Source organism: Nipponia nippon, unplaced genomic scaffold (assembly GCF_047370975.1).
Source record: "Nipponia nippon isolate SJK-2023a ecotype South Korea unplaced genomic scaffold, ASM4737097v1 scaffold_3, whole genome shotgun sequence".
NCBI lineage: Eukaryota > Metazoa > Chordata > Aves > Pelecaniformes > Threskiornithidae > Nipponia > Nipponia nippon.
In genome coordinates, this window is record NW_028262347.1 from 13,485,762 (window position 1) to 13,513,243 (window position 27,482).

General features: G+C 39.0%; 1 protein-coding gene across 17 annotated transcripts in view; it reads left to right on the top strand.

The window, feature by feature from the left end:
- Positions 1-27,482, top strand: part of MAGI2 (membrane associated guanylate kinase, WW and PDZ domain containing 2) — a 756,464-nt gene that overhangs the window by 485,934 nt on the left and 243,048 nt on the right. For 16 of the 17 annotated variants that reach the window (XM_087764995.1, XM_087764994.1, XM_009462907.2 and 13 more), the window contains 2 exons: positions 17,699-17,914; positions 26,874-27,087. In XM_087764995.1, the coding sequence (XP_087621121.1) occupies positions 17,699-17,914; positions 26,874-27,087 (430 nt within the window). Of the gene's footprint in view, positions 1-16,251; positions 16,361-17,698; positions 17,915-26,873; positions 27,088-27,482 lie in introns of those variants that run through there. The other variant, XM_087764991.1, reaches the window with a different exon arrangement.

Genomic DNA, 27,482 nt, shown 5'->3' on the forward strand with positions numbered 1-27,482 from the left:
GCAGGAAATATTAGGAGGAAATTAAGCAAGCATTCAGAGAGATAAGCAAAGGATAGTCACCACCATGGATCCAGCGGTGTCCCGTTGGTCCTCAGTCTTCAGTTTTTCAGTGGTGGATGGCCACACTCAGGTTTCATTGTGCTGTCTTTTATCCGGTGTTGGAGAGGGAGTTTGCCCTCTCATTTCCATTTTGGTTACCCAGGGCAACATCATGTACCCAACACATGCACATCTAATATATTGGTGGTGGGCAAGCGGCCTGACCCGGATACCAGTTGGTATCCTATTCCTGGTGGTGCCTTATAAGCCAAAGAATGGCCTGCTTCTTCAGCAAGTTTGCACAAGTTTCCTTGCAAGATGGTGGTACTTGATAAGCCAAAGAATAGTCTGCCCTCAGGTCCTATCAGACAAAAGAGTGGTCTGCTGTCTGGTCTTATCAGATAAACACACACAAGCAAGCTTTGAGACAATTTTTCTTAACACTTCAGTCTCTTACACACGGGTACAAATTAAAAGCAGTACCTTTATCGACTAGTCTTGTTATGCATTGGTGGGTACATCCTTTCTTCTCACATCACTGCTTCTCTGACACCTTTATCTTAGTGATGACTCAAGACCATCCTCTGGTGCTAATAGCTGTAACTGTGTATGCCCAGTGCATACAGATGCCCAGCAGTTAAAAAGACAGAGTTAAGAAATATTGCTAGGAACTGAATTCATAAGAATCCAACCTCCTTTGTAATAATGCATCGCAACTTTTAAGAGGAAAAGTGGCAGTGGCCTTTTGAAAGTTCATAAGGCTTTTCCAGTCTAGGTAAGAATGATGAGGAAAAAAGTTTCCTGCCTTTCCAGTTCAGTCATGTGTTCCTTGGTTTTTATCCCCACCCCACAGTTTTTTTGCTACTTTTGTCTGTTCCTGTTCTGATTTCTCCAGGTTCAAATCAGAACCCCTTCGCTTTGAAGCTCAGGTCAGCACTAGCAAGGCACCGGGCATTACTGTTGCTAAGAGCAGCCCGTCCTCTCCCAGTTGCATGCTTGTGCGTTGACAGGGTCAGAGTGTGATTGAAGGGTGAGAGATGCACAAAAGCAGAGAAGGCTTTAAATTAAATAGTCTTTGAAGCTTTTTCTTAACTAGTCTCACTCTGGCACAGACCCTTGCCTTAGGGGGATGATCCAGTGGAATAGCAATGACCTAAAGCTACTGCTCTGCCCACTCAAGCATGCAAGGAGGAGAATTTATCTCAAAAATGACCATATGAGAATATCTGGGCTCCAAGTAAATGTTTATAAAAGATGTACATTAACATTAAAAGAATTAGGACTTTATTTTTTTTCTGAATAAAACAGTTTTTTTCTGAAATACTGAATGCTACACAGAAACAAAAAATGGAAAAATGCTGGTGGGTGAGACCTTTATCTCTTCTCTCATTTATTACTAGTTCCAATGGAGTAGCTGTCCTAATTAAAAAGAACTTGCCCTTTCAAACAGAGGAGCTGGATTCTGATCCAAATGGCCTTGTAGAAAAGAAATTGCTGAATGAAGTCATTACTCTAATTAACATTTATACTCCTAATGTTAACAATGTACTTTTAAAAGGAACCAGTAGCATAGATATTCCTCCTTAAATCCTCTAATGGTCTGGTGTGGGTACTGATTTTAATTGCCCTTTGGTTATCAATTTAGACAGATCTACTGGGGGTGATTGCATTGTAAATCAGATATCTCAAGAAAGTCATTAATGAGCTAATGAACAATAGATGTTTGCAGTGATGAACTGCACAGCTGATAATGCTTATTTAGCCAAGTGGTGTATTTAAGTGTTCTGTGTTGCGTATGGAAAGTGACCATTCACCAGTAACTAGGTAATAATGCATTAGCTATTACTCAGTCTGCTCCATGGTTTTACCTTCCCCTTCCCAGGATTAGCCCAGTCCCCTGTGCTCTACATCCCTAAGCTGTGTCTGTGATTTGTAACTCACAGAACTGTAGTTTGGAGCCCTGCATCTCTGTTTGACTTTGTTTATATATTTCTTGTCTCCCTTAGCATAAATCATAATGACAGCTTAATTGGTTTATATTTCTGAAGCAGTTTGAAATGTGAAGTGTTGCATAAGTGTTCAAGGTAGTTATTACTTTGTGACTCTTCCCAACCATTTTCTTTCCAGAATGAAAATTAAAGAGAAATTATTTGCCATTTACAAGAGTAAATATGGTGAATACTGTCATAAGTAATCACTCAAGGATCACCAAAAAAAACCCCTTTGTTTCACAGAATTGCACTTTTTAAATGCTTGAACTTTGCGTCTCCTTCATAACACAGTAAATCCATTAACTTCACTGGAAATATTTGATTTATGCTCATGCGAATGGAGAATCAGATCTTTGATATCTGTGGCTGTGAGAGGGTAGTTTTGTGACAGAATAAAGGTCCTGGAAAATACAGGTCTTCTGTAAAGGTTTTTCTAGAATTAAACCATTGGGCCATTTGATACACTTAGAATTTGAGATTATGACTTCTTTTTTTCACAGGAGGAACATGTGTAGTTGTACCAGTCTTTAAAGCACAGTATTATTACAGATTGGGAGATTCCTTCGGTCACAGATGCATATTTTACTTGAAGAATTTACATATACCAAACTGGTTTTTTATATTTTTTTCATAGAGCAGTGTTGACTGGAGGCTAACCCTCTAGCTTATCCTTATGACCTGGCCAGTGCTTAGCATTACCAGAGAATTTTTATCAGGTGCAGTGTTCAAAAAATGAAGTCACAGGGAGACCGATGTTAGTGCATTTAATTCGCTTTGTTGCTTGCACTGGCTCACAGGGCAGAGTCAAGAGGTATCCATGACAAAGTAGAAAAGTCTTTTACCCAGAACAGGATTTTAGGATCAGGAATGAAGCAGGCAGGCAAAACAAGGACAGCCAACAAAAAGTAGCCTGGGGCAACACAGTGTGTCAATGAGAAAGAGGGAGATAAGAAACACTTGGACAGTTCTGCATGTTGGCTTCAATCTGTAATGACTGTGCAGACCACACATCAAAAACATTTGGCTGTCCTTGACAGAGAAAAAAAAAAAAACACGGATTTTTCAGCTATTGCTATTTTTTTTTCCAGTTGAAATTATTTAAACAGTCAACCTGGTGAATAATAATTCATTTATTCTACCTCTATTTTTAATAATTTGTCTAACTGCCTTCAGGCAATTCTTAGATGTCATCTTAGAGAGACAAAGTGAAAGCTCACTTCATCTTTTAACAACCACTGTTTCTGCTGTTGATCAGCTGGATCTACAGCTCTCACTGGTATAAATTCCATTTATGTTGTATGTTTCTAGTGTAAATTAAGGGCAAAATTTGGACCATCGGCTCCAATAACACTTAATTCAGTCAGCACTGACAGCTGCTGCATTTCTCTGGTTCCACGCATGCAGAAACCTCCATGGCCTTGGGACCAAAGTGTCTATTAGTGCCTAAATTCTGTCATAGTCAAGAAATGAGTGGGAAGCAACTATATCCCACACACTTCCACAGCAGTCCTATCCATGCTCAGAGAATGCGTAATATAAGTTGGATGCAGGGCAAAATGCCCAGGCTCTCATGGTGGTGATGACACTTTCTTGGTAGCCTTGTGGACGAAGGAAAGAGGCAGTGGAAGGCCAGGGTTTATTTAATGTCTCACCTTGCACTTCCAGAGAGTGCCCTAGCTACTGGAGGAAGATGGCCCTCCATTCCTTCTTTTGGAGGAGACACTGCGAAACTTATAATCTGTGGAACCTGAAGAAAAGCAAGCCAGAAGTTGCCTGATTATATAGTTTAGGAGCAAGAAGACTCATCAGGTGTGGCCAGGTTGATTTGTTAGAGACTCCAGGACTATCTCTTTCCCTACTGTTTTCTTCTACTAACATGATAAACTCACCCCAGGAAATATCAATTACATCATTCCCCAATATCTATTAGTTCATTTCTAATCTGAATTTTTCTGAATGACTCAAAAACAATTAGTTTTTAAATCTTTTTTTTTTTTTTCCTCCTGGCTGAAAGTTGTGTTACAACACAGGTAGGTTGCAGTTTTTTAGGACAGGTTTTTAGGACTAGAGATTGCCTCATCATACATCTTTATGTAGTAACTGAGCTCTGGAGGAGCTAAAATTCCTTGTTATAGCACAAGAACTCATTGGTAATAGTTATGGATTAAAACTCCCATGAGAAAAGTGAAGCTCTATATCTCTGTCATATTGGGACCAAGGTGATAGACAAGAAATTGAGTAAAAATGTACCACATTAGAAAGAGGTATGATACTGGCTTTAAGGGAAAATGAGAACACAGAGTCTCCATTAAATGTTTAGTTATTGCTTAGTATTTAGGATTTATAATACCAAATTACCTTAAAAAAACCTGATTATTTTCATTAATGTGGCAAAATAATAATCTTCTGTTGATCAAAACAGAATTTATATAGTTTTATCTCTGAGGTTTTTTTTGAGCTTTCTTTGTTTATTTTCTTTACCTGGAATTACTGGGAGTCTCTTGAGAAGTATTTTTATTTATTCTGACAAATCCTTAAGGGAAGAACCAATAGGGAACACCTGATTTATTGACGCTTTGCAAGATGACTATCCAGGACAATCTGCAGATGCCTTTTTAGGCACATAAGGCAAGGATTCCCTACGTACCTCTCCAATTGGCAAGAAAGCTTCCTCTGGTAGCAGATTGAATAAATGAATACAAAACCTGATTGACTACAGGGATCTCTTTTTTTCTCAAAAAAAAGTTTGAAGAAAATGTCAGATGAAATTAACAGTCTAGAGTGCCTTCTTGAAGTTGTCAAGGAAGTTGGAGATGACAGGTTTCCAACTATAACCCAAAGAAAATGCCACTGTGAAATTGTATAAGGTGTCTATAAATGCAGCTTTTAAAATAAGCCTAAATTCCTATGAAAAAAAGAAACACAGTACTGATCAAACCAGGGGTGGGGGCATTAATCCAGCATCTCGTCTCAGGCAAAAGACAGATTAGGCAATTCTCAAGACTGTAAGACCTCTACAATACACACTTTTGAGTAAACTTCACCTGGTCCCTGTTACCCTACACATAGCATTTTCAGATAGATCTGTAGCAACTGTGGATTGATTTAACATGCAGGTAGTCTCTCAAAAATTTCTGGTATAGTAACTGTATGTTCTTAAAACTCATTCCCATTTCTGACTCAAAACTTGATCTGAAAAACTTCAGAAGTTCTACAGTTCAATTCATTTTGAATGCAGGTGCTTCATCTCACTGATCTTCAATTTCTCATCTTTAATTTTATGTAAATTTTGTATTTATTTACTTTTATCATATCCCTTCCTTTTTACAACCTTATTACATAAATACATTTGATTTGTACAACTGAAATACATTTGATTTTTATTATAGGAAGTTTAAAATTTTCTTTTCTTTTCTCAGAACATCTTTTATTTCTGTAATTTGTTTCCTTAAAAAAGTCTGGGCCAACACTGTATGCAATAAAGTTCTTAAACCCATTATTGAACATTTGCATTACACATCATTCTATTCCTTCCATAAGCTGCCTACCAGTTTACGGTTCTAGCCTGCTTATTATTTAGCACAAGGAAGCTGCTACTGTACAGTGAGCTGTCTGCAGTAATGTCAGTATCTCTCTAGAAAGGAGTCATTTTACAACCCAATGTTTCCCTGATTTGCATTTATCAATAATAAATTTCATCTAACGTGATGCCTTCCAATACACTTATATTTTTTTTTCTTTTTTTAGTCCTTCTGAAGCTTCAGAAACATCCACTTTTGTGGCCCAGACTAAACTAGATAAAATTTTGTGTAGAAGTGTTCTTAGTCTTTTCTCATATTTCCTTTCCAGATCATTTGTAAGGGTGTAAAACCATGTAGGCACTACTGTCAAAAGGGAGGGACTCTGCTGCAAGCTGTTCTCTAATATGGCAAAGAACTTTTATGTCTACAAGAACCTTAGCAGTAATGTATAAATTATACAAAATCAGAGTTCAAAGGAAGTAGGCAATCTCATAGTTTGTTAAACCTAAATCTTTAACTGATGGCAGAAAGCAATAGCATGATTCAGTGTGTTGGGACCTTGGTTATTAAAGGTCTGAATCATGTCATCTATCATTAGCCATCTAAAAGGTGTCTGGACCTTCTTGTAAGGTCAGCAACCAAAAACATGTACACTTCCAGAGGTCAATTTATCCCACCTAAGATCACTACCCAGGGCAGGTGGGTAGAGCGAGCTGGTTACTTTAAACTAGACACCTAACTTCTAAGCAGCAAAAGTTAAATGAGTCAAAAACCCACTCTCTGTCATTTAGGGATCAGATACAATGACAAACAACTACTCAAGGGCTGAATCCAGACAACAGCCAGCTCACAACAAAAAAGATATATGTATGTGCTGTGGAAAGAAGTATCTTAGTATCTCTGCTTAGCTGCAGCAAAGAATATACTGTTTAGGAATTGAACCATGTCTCTTTTATGGGAAAGTAGAGGTTTAAGATCATACTATTGCTTTTTAGAAGATGAGGTCAGATGACAGAATTGCTTTGAAATGTGCAAAATACTATAAAATAGTTACTAATGTATTTATCAAACTGTATTGTTGCACAGTCTTGTTCCAATATCCTGCATTCATACCTCTGTGATTCTTGCTTGTGAAGTCCAAATGCCCTTTTGGATTAAATATTAACTCCTGTCCCTTTGTCCATGATTTTTCTTAAATAAGTAACAGTAGCCTTTTAAGGAGCTCTATCTAGATTTTTCACTTCTGGTATACTGTGCTCAGTATAAGATCAAAACATGGCAGTTAAAGGTCACTTCATATTTGCTGGTGATTGGGAGATCCGTGATGATGTGCAGTGCATGCAGCACACTGCTGCATCTGATAAGCAGTCATCTCTCTTCTACACCATTATCTAAAATTGATTTGTTCTGCTTCTCAGAGAGAAATACAAACTTGAAGAATGTTTGGGAGAAATAAGGTCAGGACCTTAATCTTTGAGGAATCTTAAAGCAAGACAGTTCCCTCTCCATAGCCACTTCCATCTGGACTTAACACAGGATGGTTTATAGTTACTTTATCTGAAATGTATTTACACCTTCAACCCATGGGATTCCCAGGTCTGATGGGAGAACTGTTTTTTCCCAACTGTGAGAGATTTAGTGCTCAAGAGGGTTGTATCTGTTCACATGGTTTGGTCTTGGTAGGAATTGAAGGGATGATGAAAACAGTTTAGGCAGTATCTGATTCTGTAAAGGTGAAATTGTTCTTTCTACTAGCTTCTTGTACTCTTACACAGAATTTGGGGGGATTAATCTTGCATGTGTGTCTAAATTTGTAGATAGGCTACTGCAAATAGCTAATTAACAAAATCTAAGGAATGTAGAATATTTATAGCATAAAACTACCCTAGTACTTAAAAAAAAAAAAAAAAGGAAAGAAAAAAAAAGAATACTTAAAAGAAAAAACAGCTATTTAAATTGGAACTACGGAAATAGAGATGAAGAAAACTTAGGAGTCTGAACTCTCTGAAATACACTAAAGCATGAAGTGACATCTCTGAGGAAAATGGTTTTTTTAAATGAGGATTAACTTTGTATGCCTTAATTTTGAGGTCTTAAAAATTCCTGAAAATCAGAATTGTTTTAGGTCATCCCCTATGCAGATCTGATATGCTCTATCAGTACCTTAAGGTTACAAAAATTGATTTGCTACTGATAGTTATCTTGAAAAATACCAATTAACAAATCAAAATAAACTCATATATCCTTACTTTTACAGTCTTTCCCAGTCTGACTGGAAAAGAGAGATTCTTACGGGGGGCAGTTGGGGTCCAATAGTAAAAGAAGAGCAGGTCTATCATGGTGGAAGGTTTGACAGCCTGTCTGTCTCCATTCCTGTATTTATGAATTTAGAAACTTCCTCTGCTATTGCATTCATTGGGGGCCAGAACACTCTCGGGCAAAAATCCACAGCTATAATTAGTGATTTAATTTTAATGTAGATGAATAGACAATCCTGAAGCCAGTTATTAAAATGTCATTAGTTGACACAGAACTTAGCATATCTGCCTAATGTCTGTTAGGAGAAGCTGCAGAGACCAACCCAATTGAGAATTCTGCCTGGGGAAGAGACACAGCAACACAAGGCATCAAAAAATCTCCCTGCCTCTGGGAAACGGCTGGACAACCCCTGCCAGAAAATGCTCAAGTGTTTGTTGGGAATGCACAGGCAATAACTCTGACCCCTCTGTTCTAGCAGAAGCCTGAGGGCTCCGGAAAATATTCCTTTTCAGTATCTTTAGCCATAGCTAAAGAGCCAATACAGCTAGAAAATAGTAAGGGTAAAAAACAGACTTTATAACAAGTAGCCCTGGGGTTCTCTATATCCAACAAATATGGAATTAGTTCTGTATATCATGTGTAACTCATTCTGACAGCACTCCCAAGGTAAATAAATTTTAATTTGTATTTTTAATTCAGACGTTAATGTAACAGCAAGGCTCAGAGAACTAAGCAATCTGGATTCAAAAGCTTAGTTAGAAAAAGAAGGGCAAAGACTTCTCTGGGATCTTCAGTCTCTGGCTGAAATTAGAGAAACTAAAAGAAGCAGCAAAGATCCTGGTAAAGTATAACTTTGCTTGTAAATATTTCAGAGAACACAATAGAAGTTGAGCTGTTGTTGAAAAACATAATCACAAATCTATATTTAATATCTTTTTTTCCTAAATCCTGAGATATCTGAACTACAACCTCTCCTGGCATCTTTGCCATCTTAAGGACACAAGATCATGAGTAAAAATAATACCAATGTAAATCTAAAATCTAAAGGCTTTGAAAGACTTCATTTTTTAATTCCACTTACTTTGGCACCACACTGAGTTCTGCAACTTTGATCCATCAAGCAGCATTGCAAAACCATCATGAAAATGTATGAACCCAAGAACAAAATCTACTCACCCAACCTTACAGCAATGATTAAAAAAGCCCTAATTATAGTATAGTCACCCGTCAAAATAAATTACTCACTCAGGGTGAGTGGGTGAAAAGAAGTTTGCCAGGCTTCCTTAAGAAGGTGGTAATTGTCTTGAATTTTGTTAAAATACATCACTAATTATATTTCAACAACGTCTATGTACTATTTTCCTCTTTGGGAATTTTATAAGATGGTTGTAAGAATTTTGAGAGAGGACTTTTTCAGTTTTAAAATACTCTATACTTATGTATTTGTACTGCAGAACATGTTTCATGACATACAAAAGAATGCTCTAAATGACATGTACAGGTGACCGGAAATGTTACAATAAAATAATTTCGTAAGAAGATGTCAGTTGATTGGATGTACTTCCAAGGCAAAGTGATGCGTGGATCTGACAGCACAGTGAAGTGAGAGCATGGTGACGCCACATGGTTGGCTCCTCGTGGTCTACACAGAGTTTAGGAGGTCCATAGAGCCTGCATTTAGGAATCCTTCCTGTCTTCAACATCCATTGCACACAATACCAAATCCTTCAAAGAAGATGTCTGTGACCCATTCTCCTGGGCTATGTTGGCCATGAAAATTTAATGCAAAGTTTGAGAGACTACAAACCACATATGATCTTACCTTGTTGGTTATACTGCCAGTGTGTTGGGCCTGCCCTAAGCAATACCAAAAACACAGGCTTTCTTTTGTGTTGTCTTAGGGAGATTGCCAGAAACCTACAATTAAATTTGCATCCAAAGAATGCTGAATGCATGGGCTCCAAACTGCAGCTGACTTGAGCCTGACATCCCAGGGCTTGCAAGGCTGTGGGCTGCCACAGATGGACATCTTGGGTTTAGATCTCCTTTCATTATTGCATCCAAAATCTGTATGTTTGTTATGTTTTTCCTATCATGTAGATGATGTTCAGACACCTTTGTTATAGAATAGAATCATAGAATAGTTTGGGTTGGAAGTGACTGTTAAAGGTCATCTAGTCCAACCCCCCCTGCAATGGGCAGGGACATCTTCAGCTAGATCAGGTTGCTCAGAACCCTGTCCAACCTGACCTTGAATATTTCCAGGGATGGAACATCTACCACTTCTCTGGGCACACCTGTTCCAGTGTTTCACCACCCTCATCATAAAAAATTTCTTCCTTATATCTAGTCTGAATCTACCCTCTTTTAGTTTGGAACCATTACCCCTTGTCCTATCACAACAGGCCCTGCTAAAAGGTTTGTCCCCATCTTTCTTATAAGCCCCCTTTAAGTACTGAAAGGCCGCAATAAGGTCTCCTGCTGCCTTCTCTTCTCCAGGCTGAACAACCCCAGCTCTCTCAGCCTTTCTTCATAGGAGAGGTGTTCCATCCCTCTGATCATTTTTGCGGCCCTCCTCTGGACCCTCTCCAACAGGTCCATGTCCTTCCTGTGCTGAGGCCCCCAGAGCTGGACACAGTACTGCAGGTGGGGTCTCACCAGAGCAGAGTAGAGGGGCAGAATCACCTCCCTCGACCTGCTGCCCACGCTTCTTTTGATGCAGCCCAGGATACAGTTGGCTTTCTGGGCTGCAAGCGCACATTGCTGGCTCATGTCCAGCTTTTCATCCACCAGTACACCCTAAGTCCTTCTCGGCAGGGCTCTCAATCCCTTCGTCCCCCAGCCTGTATTGATACTGGGGATTGCCCTGACCCAGGTGCAGGACCCTGCACTTGGACTTGTTGAACCTCATGAGGTTCACACAGGCCCACTTCTCAAGCTTGTCATCCTCTGGATGGCATCCCGTCCCTCAGGCATGTCAACTGCACCACTTAGCTTGGTGTCATCTGCAAACTTGCTGAGGGTGCACTCAATCCCGCTGTCTATGTCATTGATGAAGATATTAAACACTACTGGTCCCAATACAGACCCCTGAGGGACACCACTTGTCACTGATCTCCATCTGGATATTGACTATAAACAGACATCGATTATAAACAGATGCTTCTTGATGTATGCCATAGGCCTCTAGTCATAAACAAATGCAGCTATCTATCAGCTTTGAATCAAGTAATAAAATATTTGAATCAAATAATAAAATATGCACATTTATTCACATTATTAATTTAATTAAAAATTAAGCTAATTTCTGCCTACTTTGTATACCATTCCAATCCGTTATTTTTCCATATGTATTTGTTTGTGAGCTGTTAAAATATCAGATGTAACTCTTTTATCCAGAAAACAATTAGACTTCAGAGTACTTTCCCTTAATTTATTATCACTAGTAAGTGACCACAAAAGCAATATGTAGAGATTTAACATTCATCATAACATTTGCAGTTATTTTTCTAGTAACTGAAAAATAACGTTTGTCTTTCATTTCCTAGAGTGTGGCTGACTCACACAATTTTGACTGATACATCAGCAATTCAAAGTTGTATAAACAGCACAGACAGATCAATCTAAATGAGGGTGCTGAATAAGCAGAAGCAGGGGTGTATTTGTAGCTGGGTATTGTTTCATCCCACTCTAAAAATAGGTGTGAAAAGGAATGTGTGTCTCATTCTGGGCTCAGAATCTGAGTCACACCATAGCTGAAAGTATTCATATTAAAAACTTCTGGCTCTGGCACATCTCTTGTTTTCTGTCTAATTGTTCATTCTTACTATAATTTCCTAATTCTTCAGCACCACTTTTAACTTTTCATAATACTTACATTTTTTAAACTAGACTTTTTTATTTCTTAGATGAGATCAGTGGAGCTTCAGGAGCCAAGGACTCTCCCAGCAATAACCTCCTTCCTCCACAATCTGATGGTTCAGGCTGGCTGGCGCCAGGAGCCAAGGGAATACATCCTCCTCCACAGCCAGGGATGAAGACCTGGCAAATAGCCCTTCCTCCCCCTTCCCTGTGCGGAAGGATGGAAGGTGGAGATGTCCGCTCTATGCTGTATTTTGGGCTCTTTCCTTGCAGAAGGGGAGAGGGACTGGGGGCGCTGGTGGTGAAGACGCTTGGTGAAGCCAGCACCTGCAGTTTAGTGCAAAGTGGAGCACAACATTGTGGGAGATACATTTATAACTGCGTCCAGTAATTGGCATCACTGGGTGTCAAGCACATCGGTACAGTGACCGTCACCAGATCTGAGTCTTGTTACCTTTTCAGTGTGATTCTTCTGCTTCTTTACTACCACCCAAACACTTTGTATTTTTTCTTCCATAAGGGCTTACTTTTTCTCAGGAAGCAAGCTAGGATCTATTGCTTCATCATCAAACACTTCATCGATAAAATAAGTCTTACTGATTCCTGACATAGGTGAGCTCAGGTTAAGAAAAAAAAAAAAAAGCTGCTTTGTCCTCCTCATTTTCTCCTTTTTCTGCTGCTTCTGACTTTCTGACTTCCTGATCTGGTCTCTGTCATCAGAGCAAACCTCCCCAGTAATTTTCTCTGACTCCCTCTTTGCAAAATCAGGTAGACCTTTTCATACGGCTTAGGGGTGGCAAGGAATACTTGGTAATGGTAACTGTGCTATGGCTTCCAATCCAGTTTGGCAGCAGAGTCAAACTCGTTGCGTTAGACCATCTTCAGTGTTCAGCTGTACTCAGAAACAGGCTGGGAGCACTGAGGCAATCAGGCACAGCAGCAAGATGGATTAAGCAGTGGTGGGTTTTCCACAGTTAAATACTTGGTCTGCATGGCCTGTCTGCGTGAAGGCTTTTAGTCAGGTCCAGCACAAAGAGCTTAGCTTAAGCTCTGCTGTCTTAAACTGACCTCTTGACTTTGTGCTGGAGTGGCAGAGGAGTATGCACGCATTTTTTAAGTACAACAAGGAGGCACCTGAGTAAGAGAGTGGCTGCACTGAGTCAAACCAAGGGAAACTGTAGGCCCATAGCCTGTCTCTACTACTGCCCCTTGGTAGATGTTAAGGCAAAAAATATAAGAACAAGGAAGTCATACAGAGATACTTTCTGTGCTCCACCGATCTGTATTGTATGGAACTCTTCAGTCAGAATTTGTACCTTTACATTTAATAGGCTTTCATGGTTTTTTCTTCTATGACTTTGTATAATTGCTTTTTGACTGTATTTATGATACTGGCAGCATCTAACAGTGAATGCCACTATTCTCTTACGTTGTGTGAAAAAAAAAACCCACTTCTTTTGCTTGTTTTAAACCTGCTAATTTCATTGGGCATTCTCTTGTTCTCATGTAGTGAGAAGCCAAGCATCCATTCATTTATTTTCTAGGCACTTTCCCAGGGTTCTCCTGATTTTATACATATCTGCCATATCCCCCTTCAGTTGTCCCATTTCCAAGCTGAAAACTCCAAATCAGTTTAAGCAGTTCCAAGATTTAATTGCCCTTCTTTAGTTCCCCCATGTAATTTTTGAGAGGCAAGTACCAGAACAGCAGGCCGTATACAAAAGGGAGGGTACCATGTGGGTTTGTATTGTGCTGTAAAGGTGTTTTCTGTTTTGTGCTCCATTCCTCTTTTTAAAGCTCCTAACTGCTGGGTTTTTTGACTGCCAATGAGCATGGGATTTATGTTTTCTTTCAGTAAGCTTTCTTTTTTTTTATTAACTCCTTTTTTTTAAATTAAACACAATTGAAATTATTTATTTGGTGTGCTTTTTGTACCTACAGGAAGCTGAATTTCAGTACCTTGTGATTAGTGTTTCAACAGTAATATCTTGAACCAGCCCTGTCCTTTGCTCAGGCAAGATGAAAAAGAGCTATTTTTATCAGAGATTTTCCAAATATCATTGCAACCAATGTTATGGTGTTTACACATTTAGTCTCTGCATTATACCTAGATATGACAATTGCTGAGGCTTTATGAGAGAGTCTCCCATTAGCTCTAATGCTCTAAGGCTTAGGCAAGGAATTTCAAGACACTGAGAAACTCTTTTTGATAGAAGATACAGTTTACATTGATTCTAGTTTTTCTTTAATGGAGCATTGCTCCTTCATTGAAATGGCTGGGTCTCTCATCCTATATATTTTTTCCTTCGGAACTGTATGGATTCTTTACCTCATTTTTATGATGCACTGATTATGTCAATATCTGTGGACCAGTTTCTTATTTTTATTTGCACTGCTTATGCATATATTTGAATTAAGGACAGGTAGGTAGGTAAATAGATAGCAACTAATAATGCAAAACCCACTTTTAAATCAATAGTTACTAGATCATAAAGCACATAACATGTTATGATAGAGGACAGAAGTTGGAAATTATACTGCATTTTCAGTTTGAATCTGAAAGACTGAAATTCTCTTTGGCTCCTAATCTTAAATGTGCATTTTTGTTTCTTATATTTTTATATATGTGATATTAATGGAAATTTTTTTGTTCTGACTTCTGTCTCTGTCTCCCAATAATGCATACAGTCAGTCAAAGTGAAAAAGTGTTCAATATCCAAAAATAGAATGAGCAAGTCTTTCATTTAAAACATCTTATCTACTATTCAGGATATTAGCATTACTGCTAATTGCTACTGCACTTGATTTTGTATGACAATGGCAAAAACTAAGAAAAAAGGAAAAAAAAAGCCAAGGTACTACACTTTTAGTTTCATGGTTTGTATCACACTGGTCCTATAACCTTGGGATTTGTGTGCTGATATTTATGAAATCAGTGCATACTTCACAAGTTTTGTGAAGCTTAAGGCATCTGTGGCACTGATTAACTTTCAGACTGGTAAAATGGCTTAGGTCAGGGAGGAGTTTTTTAAACTCAGGAATAGAATCATAGAATCATAGAATCGTTAAGGTTGGAAAAGACCCTTAAGATCATCAAGTCCAACCTTTAACCTATCACTGCCAAGTCCACCACTAAACCATGTCCCTAAGCACCACATCTACCCGTCTTTTAAATACCTCCAGGGATGGAGACTCAACCACTTCCCTGGGCAGCCTGTTCCAGTGCGTGACTACCCTTTCACTGAAAAAGTGTTTACTAATATCCAATCTAAACCTCCCCTGGTGCAGCTTAAGGCCGTTTCAGTTGTTACTTGGGAGAAGAGACCGACCCCCACCTCACTACAACCTCCTTTCAGGGAGTTGTAGAGAGCAATAAGGTCTCCCCTCAGCCTCCTCTTCTCCAGGCTAAACAACCCCAGCTCCCTCAGCTGCTCCTCGTAAGACTTGTGCTCTAGACCCTTCACCAGCTTTGTTGCCCTTCTCTGGACACGCTCCAGCACCTCGATGTCCTTCTTGTAGTGAGGGGCCCAAAACTGAACACAGTATTCGAGGTGTGGCCTCACCAGTGCCGAGTACAGGGGCACTATCACCTCCCCGGTCCTGCTGGCCACTCTATTCCTGATACAAGCCAGGATGCCATTGGCCCTCTTGGCCACCTGTGCACACTGCTGGTTCATGTTCAGGCGGCTGTCAACAAGCACCCCCAGGTCCTTTTCTGCCAGGCAGCTCTCCAGCCACTCCTCCCCAAGCCTGTAGCATAACATGGGGTTGTTGTGACTGAAGTGCAGGACCTGGCACTGAGCCTTGTTGAATCTCATACGGTTGGCCCTGGCCCATCGATCCAGCCTGTCCAGGTCCCTCTGTAGGGCCTTCCTACCCTCCAGCAGATCAACACTTCCACGCAACTTGGTGTTATCTGCAAACTTACTGAGGGTGCACTTGATCCCCTCATCCAGATCATCGATAAAGATATTGAACAGGACCGGCCCCAATACTGAGCCCTGGGGAACACCACTTGTGACCAGCTGCCAACTGGATTTGACTCCATTCACCACCACGCTCTGGGCTCAGCCATCCAGCCAGTTTTTAACCCAGTGCAGAGTGCACCCATCCAAGCCATGAGCAGCCAGTTTCTCCAGGAGAATGCTGTGGGAGACAGTGTCAAAGGCCTTACTAAAGTCCAAGTAGACAACATCCACAGCCTTCCCCTCATCCACTAAGTCTTTTTTAAAAATATGAATATGAAATCTTTTTTCAAAATATGTAATATTTCAGACATGCAATGTCACCAATATAGATAACATGCTCTTAAGGAAATACAAAAGTAGACTTCCAACTGCCACTGCCTTCAAGACTGTTGGTTTTCACGTACTCTCAAAATACCCTGCACTGTCAGCGCTCAGAAGTTTGACTGTGACCAGATCTGATTTTGACCTATTTTGGAGGTACAGTTTTGTGAGTGGATCAATGTAGATTTCCCTTGCCCGCCTTGAGCCCCAAATCCTGCTCCTCTGCTTTAACCCTAGGACTCAGAGAGACCTCCTGCAGACTGTGGGAGGGCAGGTCACCGACAGCCGTACAAAGGCACAACTGGCACTGGGGCTCTGTGTTAAACCTGCTGCCATCTCATAAAATCAAAAGAAAATCTTCAGCGAGTCAGATTTTCTTTCTGCCATCCCTAAGCCCAGAGTGAGTATGAGGGCCGTTTAACACAGTAAATTTTTCTAGTGTATTACAATTACAGAATCATCTGTTATGAATATCATTTTGCTAAACCATGGCGAAAAATTCATAGAGTATTCAGTAGTTGCAAGACTGCTCAATTACTTACCTGTACTGACATGGTCATGTAGCTGAACATTGTAATTCATTGGAAACACACAGTAATACTAGTACTAGAAATCATTTTTACTCTGCCTGCAGAATGCATCTTCTGATGGTTTGCTGTGCAGATATAACATTTCTTTATCTGTGTCACACTCATATGTGGTTAAAACAATTTTTGCAAGTTGCTGTTATTATTTGAAAATGCAGAAGACCTAAATTTTGCAATAAGAATTAAAAAATGGTCAAAATTCTAGAGAGGACTTGCTAATATTTTTTATATTCTTTTATTTGATTATTTTAATATTTTATTTTAACCATATTTTTTAAGACAAATTTGAGGTATCAGTAAGAAACCAGTTTTGAGACCAAATGTGCTAGAAATGCAAACATACAGCTATTGATAGAAAAAATCAGATCACAGTCCATCTAATCTAATAATCCTTCTGACAGAAAGCAGATGATTCAGAAGAAGTTGCTAGAAATTTCATGAGAGACAAATAGAGGGTAATCTGTCAGCTACCTTAAATCTTGCCAGAATTTCTTAGTACTTTGAGATAATTTTAAGCCCTAAAGCATAAGGTTTCAGCTTTCTTTGAAAATATATTAGCATTTACTATTACAAACCTGGAGCTTTGCTCACGAATAGGAAAAATTCGACAAATATGAAAAATGAGATAGTGCGAGCATTACTGAAAACTGCAAATCTCTGAATCTTTGAATGATTATTTACTTTCTAAGCAGGTGAGAGAATTTGGGGGGTGTGAAAATGACATAACATAGTGAATAGCCAATACTTCTATGGTCCTTTGATCCTTCAGGAAGTGTGGTATTGTGGCATAAATATTACAAAACTAACTTGTCCTAACTAATGGTTTGAAATAAGAAAACATCTCTGTTATGCTGCCTATTTGCCAGGTATTTGGATGAGAGGAATGTTAATTTAGCCGGTTAAAGTTTCAGGAAGTGTTAATATGGTATATACTTGTAAGCATGATTTGATCACTAGTGCTACCACCAAGAAAATTAATTACCATTTCATGAAAGGTGAATATTTAACTTCACAGAAAACATTTTGAACTAATCTTTATATTACCTGATGAATCAGATGCTGCCTCACATAATCTCATTAATCTAAGCCAAAAGAAGAAGCAGCAGCAGATGTACTTCTGCAAACTTATGTGTTATTCCTTTTCTTTCCAGACAACTATTACGGCACTCCGAAGCCTCCAGCAGAACCAGCTCCATTGCTGTTAAATGTAACAGATCAGATCCTCCCAGGTGCCACTCCCGGGGCTGAAGGCAAACGCAAAAGGAATAAGTCTGTGAGCAATATGGAGAAGACGGGTATTGAACCACCGGAGGAAGAAGAGGAAGAAAGACCTGTGGTCAATGGAAATGACGTGACAGTAACACCAGGTCTGTTCTTCCTTCTTACTTTGCAATGCATTTCTGTTATTCACAGAGTCCTCAGTTACCTCCTTCTGCAGTGAGAATATGCATGTTCAGGTAAGGATGTTCTTGCAAGACTGAAAGCCAGGAATCCTGAATAATAGGATTTCTTGCAAACCTAAACCAAATTACTTAACCTCCATTTTGGGGATCTTCGCGAATGGGTCACTTACTTCAGCTACCGTAAAGATATCTGTCTCTGAACCGGTTGCTTTGAACCCTCTTTATAGACCAAAAAGAAAAATATCTACTTTCTGAATACAGTTCGCATGACCTGTTTTAGATTTCCAGGTTAGGAAATCAATCACAAGTGCCTATTTCTCTCCATTGACTATAGAGGGAGTCTAGAGAACTGTAATTTGGTCAAATGAATCGAGTCTTTGTGTTTCAGGTCTCCTTGTTCTCAAATGGTGATACTTACAAGAGAGTTCACAACATTATGAAGTGAACTTTTGTAAATTGTTATGAAATCTTAGCAATATTGTGGAAGAGTAAAGTTGTCATCATATTAATGAATTTGTGGCAGTGCTGATGAAACTTAGTTGGCAATGCTATCAGGAAGGACCCTTTTTAGCTATGTTCCAGAGCCTGCATAAGGCTGATTAAGATTTCAGATGTCTAGTCCTAAAAGGCAACTGTTGTTTTACCCCTTGGATCATAGTTCTTCAGAAAAAAAGGGGCTCACGATACTGACTGGTATCCTGAATGAGAGTACTCCAGCCTTTTCCCAAGCAGGTAATCAGCTTCCCCTTCAACGTTTCAGCAAGTCATCATTTTAGAGTACTTAATCATTTTTATTCTGAAATACCATTTAAGAAATGGTTTTGTTGTTGTTGTTCAAGTAGGAAATTAAAGAATTCAGACTTTTATAACTCTCTGAGAAATAACTCTATGAATCCTTTTTGGTGAACTTAGAAATTCAGAAACAAATTATTGAAATAGAAGTCTGTAGTGACAACCATATGGATGAGAAGGTAGAGTGGAATATTGCGAGTTCTCTAAATGTATAGGTTAATGTGAAACAAAAAATCCATTACCTAATCTTCTAAGCACTGAGAAAAGGATTTGCAGACTGCAGATTTTATATATACTTTTTTTTTTTTCTACTGCATTAGAAAGTATATCAAATTTAATATCTTCCCATCAAGGATGTATTTGCCACCTGCTTTTCTGTAGTTGCTGCCTAACATTACATGTAAGGGCAAATCCATGTGCAGAATCCATCCCCGTGTACAAGGGGGTGGCAGGGAGCGGTGGGGTGAGAATGTATCTCATTCTCTCCTCTCAGCTTGCCAAAGGTCTGCAGCATTACTCCATGGCCGTTGCCATCACATGCTGTATGAGCCTTGCTCGTCCCTTCCACACAACATTGCATCTGTCGGCAGTGCTCTGACTCTTAGTGCCTTTCCTACACAGCTAAGCAGAAAAGGATGAAGCCCAGAAATCCTTACATAAAACATCAGCACTGGCTCTGTTGCCAGGATACTTGCACAGCAAAAGAGGGAAAGGCAGGATTTGGTCTCTGACGTGTCCTGTAGAAATCATTAGAAAGATCATTCTTTGCAGTTATTTGAAATGTGCCACATAACGGACCATTGCTGAGGAGCAATTTCCAGGGCAATATGTTTCAGCTCAAGAGGCAATGTTTACCTGCTTTTCTCCTTGCATTATACACCTATAATTTCCTTCTCCCGGGCAAATTCTATGTGAACGATGACTAGGCAGCACCCAAGAAACAGGCACTGGCATGTGCTGTGTTACAAAATTAAATACATGAGCGTCGGTGTAAGACAGCCCCCCTCCTCCCCCTCCTCGCCCCCCACAAAGTAATTCCTGTAGGTGTGGCCAGCAGAACAAGCAGTGCCTGTGTTGGCTCTCATGGTTTCATAAGCAGGGTTTTGTTGTTCAGTTACACTGATTGAGGACTTTGGGGATTGTAGCAAAGCAGCTCTGTACATACATGCTGTGTTGCCTTTGTTAGACAGTGTAGCTCCCGTGGACCCTGTTACCGCAGTCCTTTTCTCTGTGAGCTGACGGAGTCTTAGCTACCCCTAAAATGTGTGTGCGTTTGTAGTTTGTGTTTCTGAACAACCAGGAAAACCAGAACACATTAATTTTTTTCTTTTTCATTTAAAACTCTTGGTGGAGGGAGCAACCTAGTTTTTATAAAGAAGCAACCAAGGCAGGATATTTGTTGTTTCCGGTTCTTTTAGAAAGTGTGTTCTATTTTAAATGCTTCATGTCTAATGTGAGGATTTTATTGAATATAGGACTCTTGGGACATCCAAAACATAGATACCTTTGTTACAGATGCTCAGCAACTTAATGGCTTATTAACTGCCAAAGGTATCAGAGTACTGGCAAGCCGAAGGACTGCTGTAACACCTAGGACTGGTAGAGTGAAATAGTAGCAGATCTAAGGTGAATCTGAAGAAAATAACCTGTCTTTATCAGACCAATAAGCGACATTTGTAGTTGCAGAGATCTTTGTGCTTTTGGTCTCATTTTTCAGACCACTTTTCAGTGTCTGTTGAGATAATCTGTGCATTTGTTGGGCTTTATTAGTAAGAATGAATTTTTCATTAATTCACTTCCACATACCTTGCTTCATAGGCCATCAGATTTCCCTTGGACGGTTGTATTTGAACAGACTGGAGGTCTTCAACTGTGCTCCATAATTGTCTTCTTGTTAATTTGTGCTGCCCAATGTGTTTATTCTTTCTGATTTTTGTCACCTGTCCTCAGCTCAGAACCCAACAGAAAGCCTTCTCACTTCTTTAGGATGAGGCTTTTGGCCATTTTAGAATGGAGCACTCCCAGTCCTTCATCCTGGATCGAGTTCTTTCAGGACACAATAGTATTAATTGGGAGGATTTGTCTGGGTTGGGTCTCTGCCATTCGCTGGTTTGGGTGAGACATCTTGCACCTGAGAAGGCTTTCCTGATGGACACTGAGTTGAAATGAATGATTTCTGCAAAACCGATGATTTGACAAAAGAGGTAAAAAGACTCTTCATCAAATTGCAACCTACTTGTCAGACATTCAGTTTTCACCATTGTTTCTGTTCATGTCTGCAGAGAATTAAGTCAATCTCCTTCACAACCAGCATCATGATTTGACACTGTATTGGTCGTGTCACATTTGCTTCACACTTCTGACTGATTAAGTGTTTATCATCCAAACTCCAGAAGAACCACTTTAACATTGAAAGAATGGTTATGTATGTGCATTTTCCTGGCATTACTTGAGCAATGATAAGTTGCACCCAGAGAATGAAAGTTCTGGCAGGCTCAAAATAATTGAGGGATAAGATATGACATAAAGTTTCAAAATGATCATTCCATGCCTTAGGTTGATAATGAAGGAAAAGGCTAGAGTCCCAACGCCATCAATCACCATGCAAGGTGCCGTAGTCCCAAGGAACAGGTTGAGCTTATTCTTTTATTATTACACAGCAAAGAAAGACAGCCAAAGGCATGAAAATAACACACATGGCATCCAAGAGCCATGAGATTTAAAAAAACACAAAAATTGGTGTCCGTTGATGTTTCTGTTGTAGGTGTGTTCTCTAAACTCAATTTATCACAGCCATGTCACAACCTATGACCCTCTGCTCACCCAGTCTCCATGTGTTCTGTTTTCCTTCCCCCACATCAGCTCCTCATTGTTATTGTGTTAGTAGTCAGTGGGAACAGTGCCTTCATGCAAAGCACCAAAACCCAAGTATGGCTACAGCTCTGTGGGAGAGGGAGCAGCTCCAAGGCTGTAGAGTGATATTTTCACAAGAAAATAGACACACATAGCTTGGCAAACATGAGTTAAACTATTCTTGTAATCAACAGATATTTAAAATGGATGGACCGGTTCCTGTGCATAATTTAACAAATTATTCATTTAGATACAATAAGAGTATAAAGAGCTGCAATATTTTCCTTCAGAGCTGTTAAAAAACACTCCATAAATTACTATTTAATAATATTTCCTTTAATTTGTTCTCTGCTGTTATTGCTTAGGTCTTTTGGGTTGATACTTTTGGAAGAAGAGAGTAAGTTTTTAAAATTTACTGCATGAATAATCTGCAGCATTAAAATAAAGGAATAAAGTGACAAGGCCCTCCTACATGTTTACATGGGAAATTTCAAGAGTTAGACTGTAAATAATAGAAACAATTTAAAGTGCAAGCAACAGCATTGCTGAAAGCTCAAATTCTGAGACTATCAAAACATAACTACCAGTTATTTCTAAAAAAATGATCACTAGGTTGTCTAAGAGCTGTGTAGACAATATGTCCTATTAACTAGTAATAGTTTAACTGCTGGTATTTCGAGTTGGAGTACTACAGAGATGAATTTCCAGTATTCAATGATAAGTAGGTATTTTTAACATACACATTATCTTCTTCCCAAAGTTCTTTATATTCCACATGTGCAATAACCTGCTGGGGCTTTGCTGGTGCCTATACTGTCACTTCCCAGGACAGTCACTGTTGAGATATTGTGCTAAACTGCTTTTGAAAACTGGACCATGTAATCTGTTTTGTAGTGAGACAGCAGCTCTAGTAGGCTATTTCACTTGATGTAAAGTCAATTGATTGTTTTTTTAGTGACAAAAATACTTCTGAACCCATATTACAGTACAATTTTAGGATCTTTTTTTATATCATAAGTTGTCTGAAGATAAATATTTGTGCTCACAGTATGTTACTGTAGTATTTCAAATTTTATTTGTACATTTAAAACAGTATTAGTTTTTAACCAAAACTCCTGTTTTTTATAAAATCAAACGTTATGTACGATTATATACTAGCAGAAAGAAAACCAGTAAGGTGAATATCTACCTTACCTGGAGTATGTGAATGATAGACACATATAACAAAAGATAAAATGACACCGTAGGGCTGTATTCCAGATAAGTGTGACTAGGATGTCCGTTGTGTAAATCTTAATGTTATTAAATGGCATTAGGCAATTCTACCTTAATTGCTTGGGCTTTAGTCATCATGATGCCTTCTCCATTATCAAAGTAAGCTATTTAAAGATAATGATCCAGGAATTAATAATTCATTAGATGATTGGCTTTAAAATAATTATATTTTTAAGTTGTTAAATAAGCATCAGGTTCCTTTTTTTCCCCACTATGTTTTGATAGCAATCTCTGTCTTAGACAAGCTCAGAATATTTCTTCCAGTCCTGAAGGCTTAATTTTCATATTTTTTCTTCTATCATGATGGCTGGGATTTGTTCATATAGTTATTGAAAATCAAGAATCTGACCTCATCAGACCTATTGAAAATAAGATCTTGAGAAAGAACACGTATTACAGATATCATGCTAAAGTCCCAAGACACAGCAATGTTACCACATCTGTGCACTATCAGACCAATTGGCTGATCATTAGCCATGCTGTGTGATGCACCTCTGCTCCAAATTTATTTGTTGTACTGCAGTCATATGTACCATGTGACCTTATGTCTTGTCTTCAGTTTAATCTGTACAGCATCCTTCCTGTAGTAGAAATGTGGTCAAGACTGCAGGTAGCGTCAGGAATACAGCTCACAGATCTGTCAATGATGCATGAGACGGATGAGAACTTACTTTTGCTTTGCAAAGATAAGAACAAAAAACCCAAAGAATTTATCAGCAATTACATTGTTGTGTTCTCAGGGAAGTGGAGACCACTTTGCAGGAAACTTTTACGTATTTGAAAATGCTTCCCCTACCCATCAGTTTTTTCTCCTCAAGACTACAAACATCTGCTTTTCAATCTTCCCATATTTCCAATCTTTTCTTTTTTTTTTTTTTTCTTTTCTATCCTCTGGACTGTTTCCCATCTTCCTTAACATGAAATTCTCGAAAATGGGCACAGTACTCCTGATTAAACCTTACTATAGCTGAAGGTGGAAGGACCTGTATCACACATGCTTACTCTTCCTGCCTATTATGATCCTTGTTTTACTTTTGCAATAGTATCATTATTGACTGAAGATAATGGTTAGACGTCCCTCACACATCCCCATACCTCCATTGTATTTTCACTAGGAATTCTGCCTAGGCATTTGCTCCCCATCTTGTGTTTTTACAGCTGATTGTGGCATTTTGCACCACACAGATACCGCATATTTTGGAAAGCCAAGGCAGGGGAGAGGGGCGGATTTGGGAGTGGTAGATAGAGGGAACTTCAGCTCCCCTGGAATCCTACTGCTCTGCTGTAGGATGCAACTAAGCAAAACTTGCACTTGTGTCTCTTGCTAATTCATTTCTTGCCACAGACAGATTCACATTTCCAAACAGCATAAAAAGATTGTAATACCATGTAGTTCAAGTATGAGTTAAGATTTAGCAGCATGAGCTGCATATGGCTGTAGAGCTATAGACCATCACCCTGTTCCAGACTGGATCTATTTTTTTTTTTCACACTGTTCTAAAAGGCTGCAGATGTCAGTGTCAAAAGTCTTTTTTTTAAGATCATGAAAGCTATATCTACCATTTGTCTCGAAGAAGCAGCACCTGTTACTCTGTCATGAAAAGAAAGAAGATTAGTTTGGCACAATTTCTTCCTGAAAAATCTTGACAATTGTTTATCACCTTTGAAGAGCTTACATGTAGATGATTTGATTGCTGGTCCCAACGTCCTTCTAAGAGTTAAAAACAGAAAGATGTGAAGTTGGAGTTTTGTGGGTCTTCCTCCTCCTTTTTTACAAAAAGACGTAATGGCCTAATTGAGCAAATTATTTCAAAGGCAACTTAGGTGCTCGGAAATTAAGGATGTAAAACTACATAAAAACCTAAATCATGGATACTTCGTTGAAACAGGACTGTGTCTGTCTTTTCTAAGTTTCTTTTCTCCATGAAGTCTCAAAGGTGTAGCCATTACTAGCACTTCTTTCTTGCTGTCCTAAGCATCACAGATTAGATCATTTCACCCAAGTTGTCTTCCACCTCCTACATGTTTCACACAAGTACCTGCATAGTTTTGTGCTCTGGATGCACCATTAGTTCATTTAAAAAATTGTCATCTTCTTGAACTTTATTGTAGACTACATTGTTGACTTCTTTTAAAAACATATTTTCACCTTTCTTTTTCTGTAATTATCCACAGACTTCAATATAGTCTGTATAGTATTACTCAGATGTATATACATTTTCGAGCACACGAAATCATACATACTTCCTTCATTCCTTACATATCTTTATGAACAAGCTATAGTAATCTCAATCTAGCCCCTCCTATGCCAATTATGTATCATTTTGATTAAATACTGGTGTACAAATTCACAGTTTGTTCTCAGTTCTCCTCTGATATTCATTGTCTGTGTTCCTATGATTTTTACCTATTGGTGAGCTTATCTCATTAGCCTTCACATAACCTAATGTAAAACCATGCTCACTAGGTCTGAGATTCATCTCCCCACATTTTAATTATCTAGAAACTGAGCAACCAGCCTAAGCAGGGCTGAATTTGGTTTGTCTGACTTAACATGTAGGGTCATTTCAGCCATCTGACTAGCATCCCATCATGGTCACTGGAGATTCAGTCAATATATTAAAATTGTTAATTTCTTTTAGTTGCAGTTCATTTGGAAAAAAAAAAAAAAAGGTGGGGGGGGGGTCTGAATACTTTTTCAGTGAGATCAGGCTTCATTTAAGTGCAACATAAAAAAGGATCCAAGGATGAGAGCTTCTGCTGTCCACTGAGGCAACAGGTTCCTGCCACATTTTTTCAAGAAATAGTTCCTAGATAGACCATATGATAAAACACAGCTTACAAACACGTACCTAGTAGACCAGTCAACCAAATTTATTCACCTCCAAGGATGAAGGAATCCCTTTCTTTAGTATGACAAGTTCTCTCAAGCATCCTCTGTTCAAGCTAGAAGTAGTCAAGAAAAGACTGTGTTTTCTCCACTGCCAATAGTTGTGTGCATGGAAGCCCTGCTATGTGATAGTCATTTATGCAAATGAGCATGTAGACTCTTAAGTGTGGAGGTAAGTGTTCAACAATGTGGGCAAGGCACATTTAGACTCCTGATATTGCACACCTGCTCTCTATTTAGCTGATATTTTTTAAGGCATCTTTGTGGTTTTGTCTCATGTTTGTGTTCAGTGGATACTTTCAACAAGTATCTCTAAGTTCTACTACACTTGCTTAGCTAAACGTATGTGGACTGGACTGTGGGAACGGATAGTGATAGAGATACTGTTGGACACCACATTTTTTTAATTTCTGACTTTATGGAAAGTAAAATCAGTAAAAAGTGAAAGATCAAGTACTGAAAAAGACATAGGAAAGGAAGACTCCTTCCTGAATATGTTCTTGGTCACAGTGAGACACAATCATATCAGGTATAGGAAACATTTGTCATTGACTGTGGGAAACTAAGCCTCCCACATATTATACCAGTAATGACATCACAACCACTTTCTATACAGTTAATATATTGCTGTGAGTTGATAGATGTCATATTGATTTCTTTGATGTATGGATGTAGGTAAAGCAATTAGTGTATACTTTTTTAACTGAAAAGGATCTGTTGTCTGTAGTAAAATAGCAGGGTACTTGCTTTATGCATCTATAGTTTGAAAAGTTAAGACACAAGACAGTAGCACTGCTGGATATGAGGCTGCCTTCTGCTCAGTGCTAACTGCTGGTCTGGAAGGACTCCTGGGACAGAACGAGCCAGAACTCTTTGGCTTCTTTCTTAGCTCTTTATTAGTTTCTTGTTTCAGTTTGGTTTTATTGCTTTATTTTCTTTTATTGTGTTCCAGATAAAATGCATCATCAGAAGGACCCTTGTGTAAACCCAACAGACATTTTCTCTGTATTTCAAGACTAGCAGTACATAGAGTATTGCTTGGAGTCTTGCGCCCAGTAAATTCTCCACCATTAACTTGGATATCCAAAACCCATAATTTTTCTTCTCTTGTAGAATCAAGTGAACATGAAGAAAAGAGTACAGAAGTCACAGGTGAGGTATCTTCCACCCAACCTTGTCCTGCACCAGGATATACTCAGCCTGAAGAAGCAAAGGAGGATATGGATGTAACAAAGCAGACTAAACCTGAAGAGAATGATGACTTGGGCCCACTGCCTGATAACTGGGAAATGGCTTATACAGAAAAGGGGGAAGTCTACTTTATTGAGTGAGTCTTATTTCTTCTCTTGCTAATAGCTGTATCGTTTTTAACTGGGTGGGGAAATAGTTTGTATGGTGGAGTGGGACATTGCACTCCTTCTCATTAAAACAGCAGGAATATTCTGGCTGCCAAGGCTCCTGAGAGCTGGTGGCAATCCCTGCATTACTGACTTACATTGAAGCGTGCTGTTTTTTAAGATAGGTAACTGGACTGCTAAGCACTTCAATGGCAGCAATTAAAGCTGTTGTTTCTTCTAGTGAAAGCAAGGCTTTTGTAGCACAATCACTGGGTTCTTCCTTATGTGGACAGAGGTGGAGAGGGTTGAGCTTTTTGCCAATTTAAAGAAAGATAGGCAGGCTAAAAACTAGCTAGTGAACAGTAAAAGGAGGCCATGCTATATT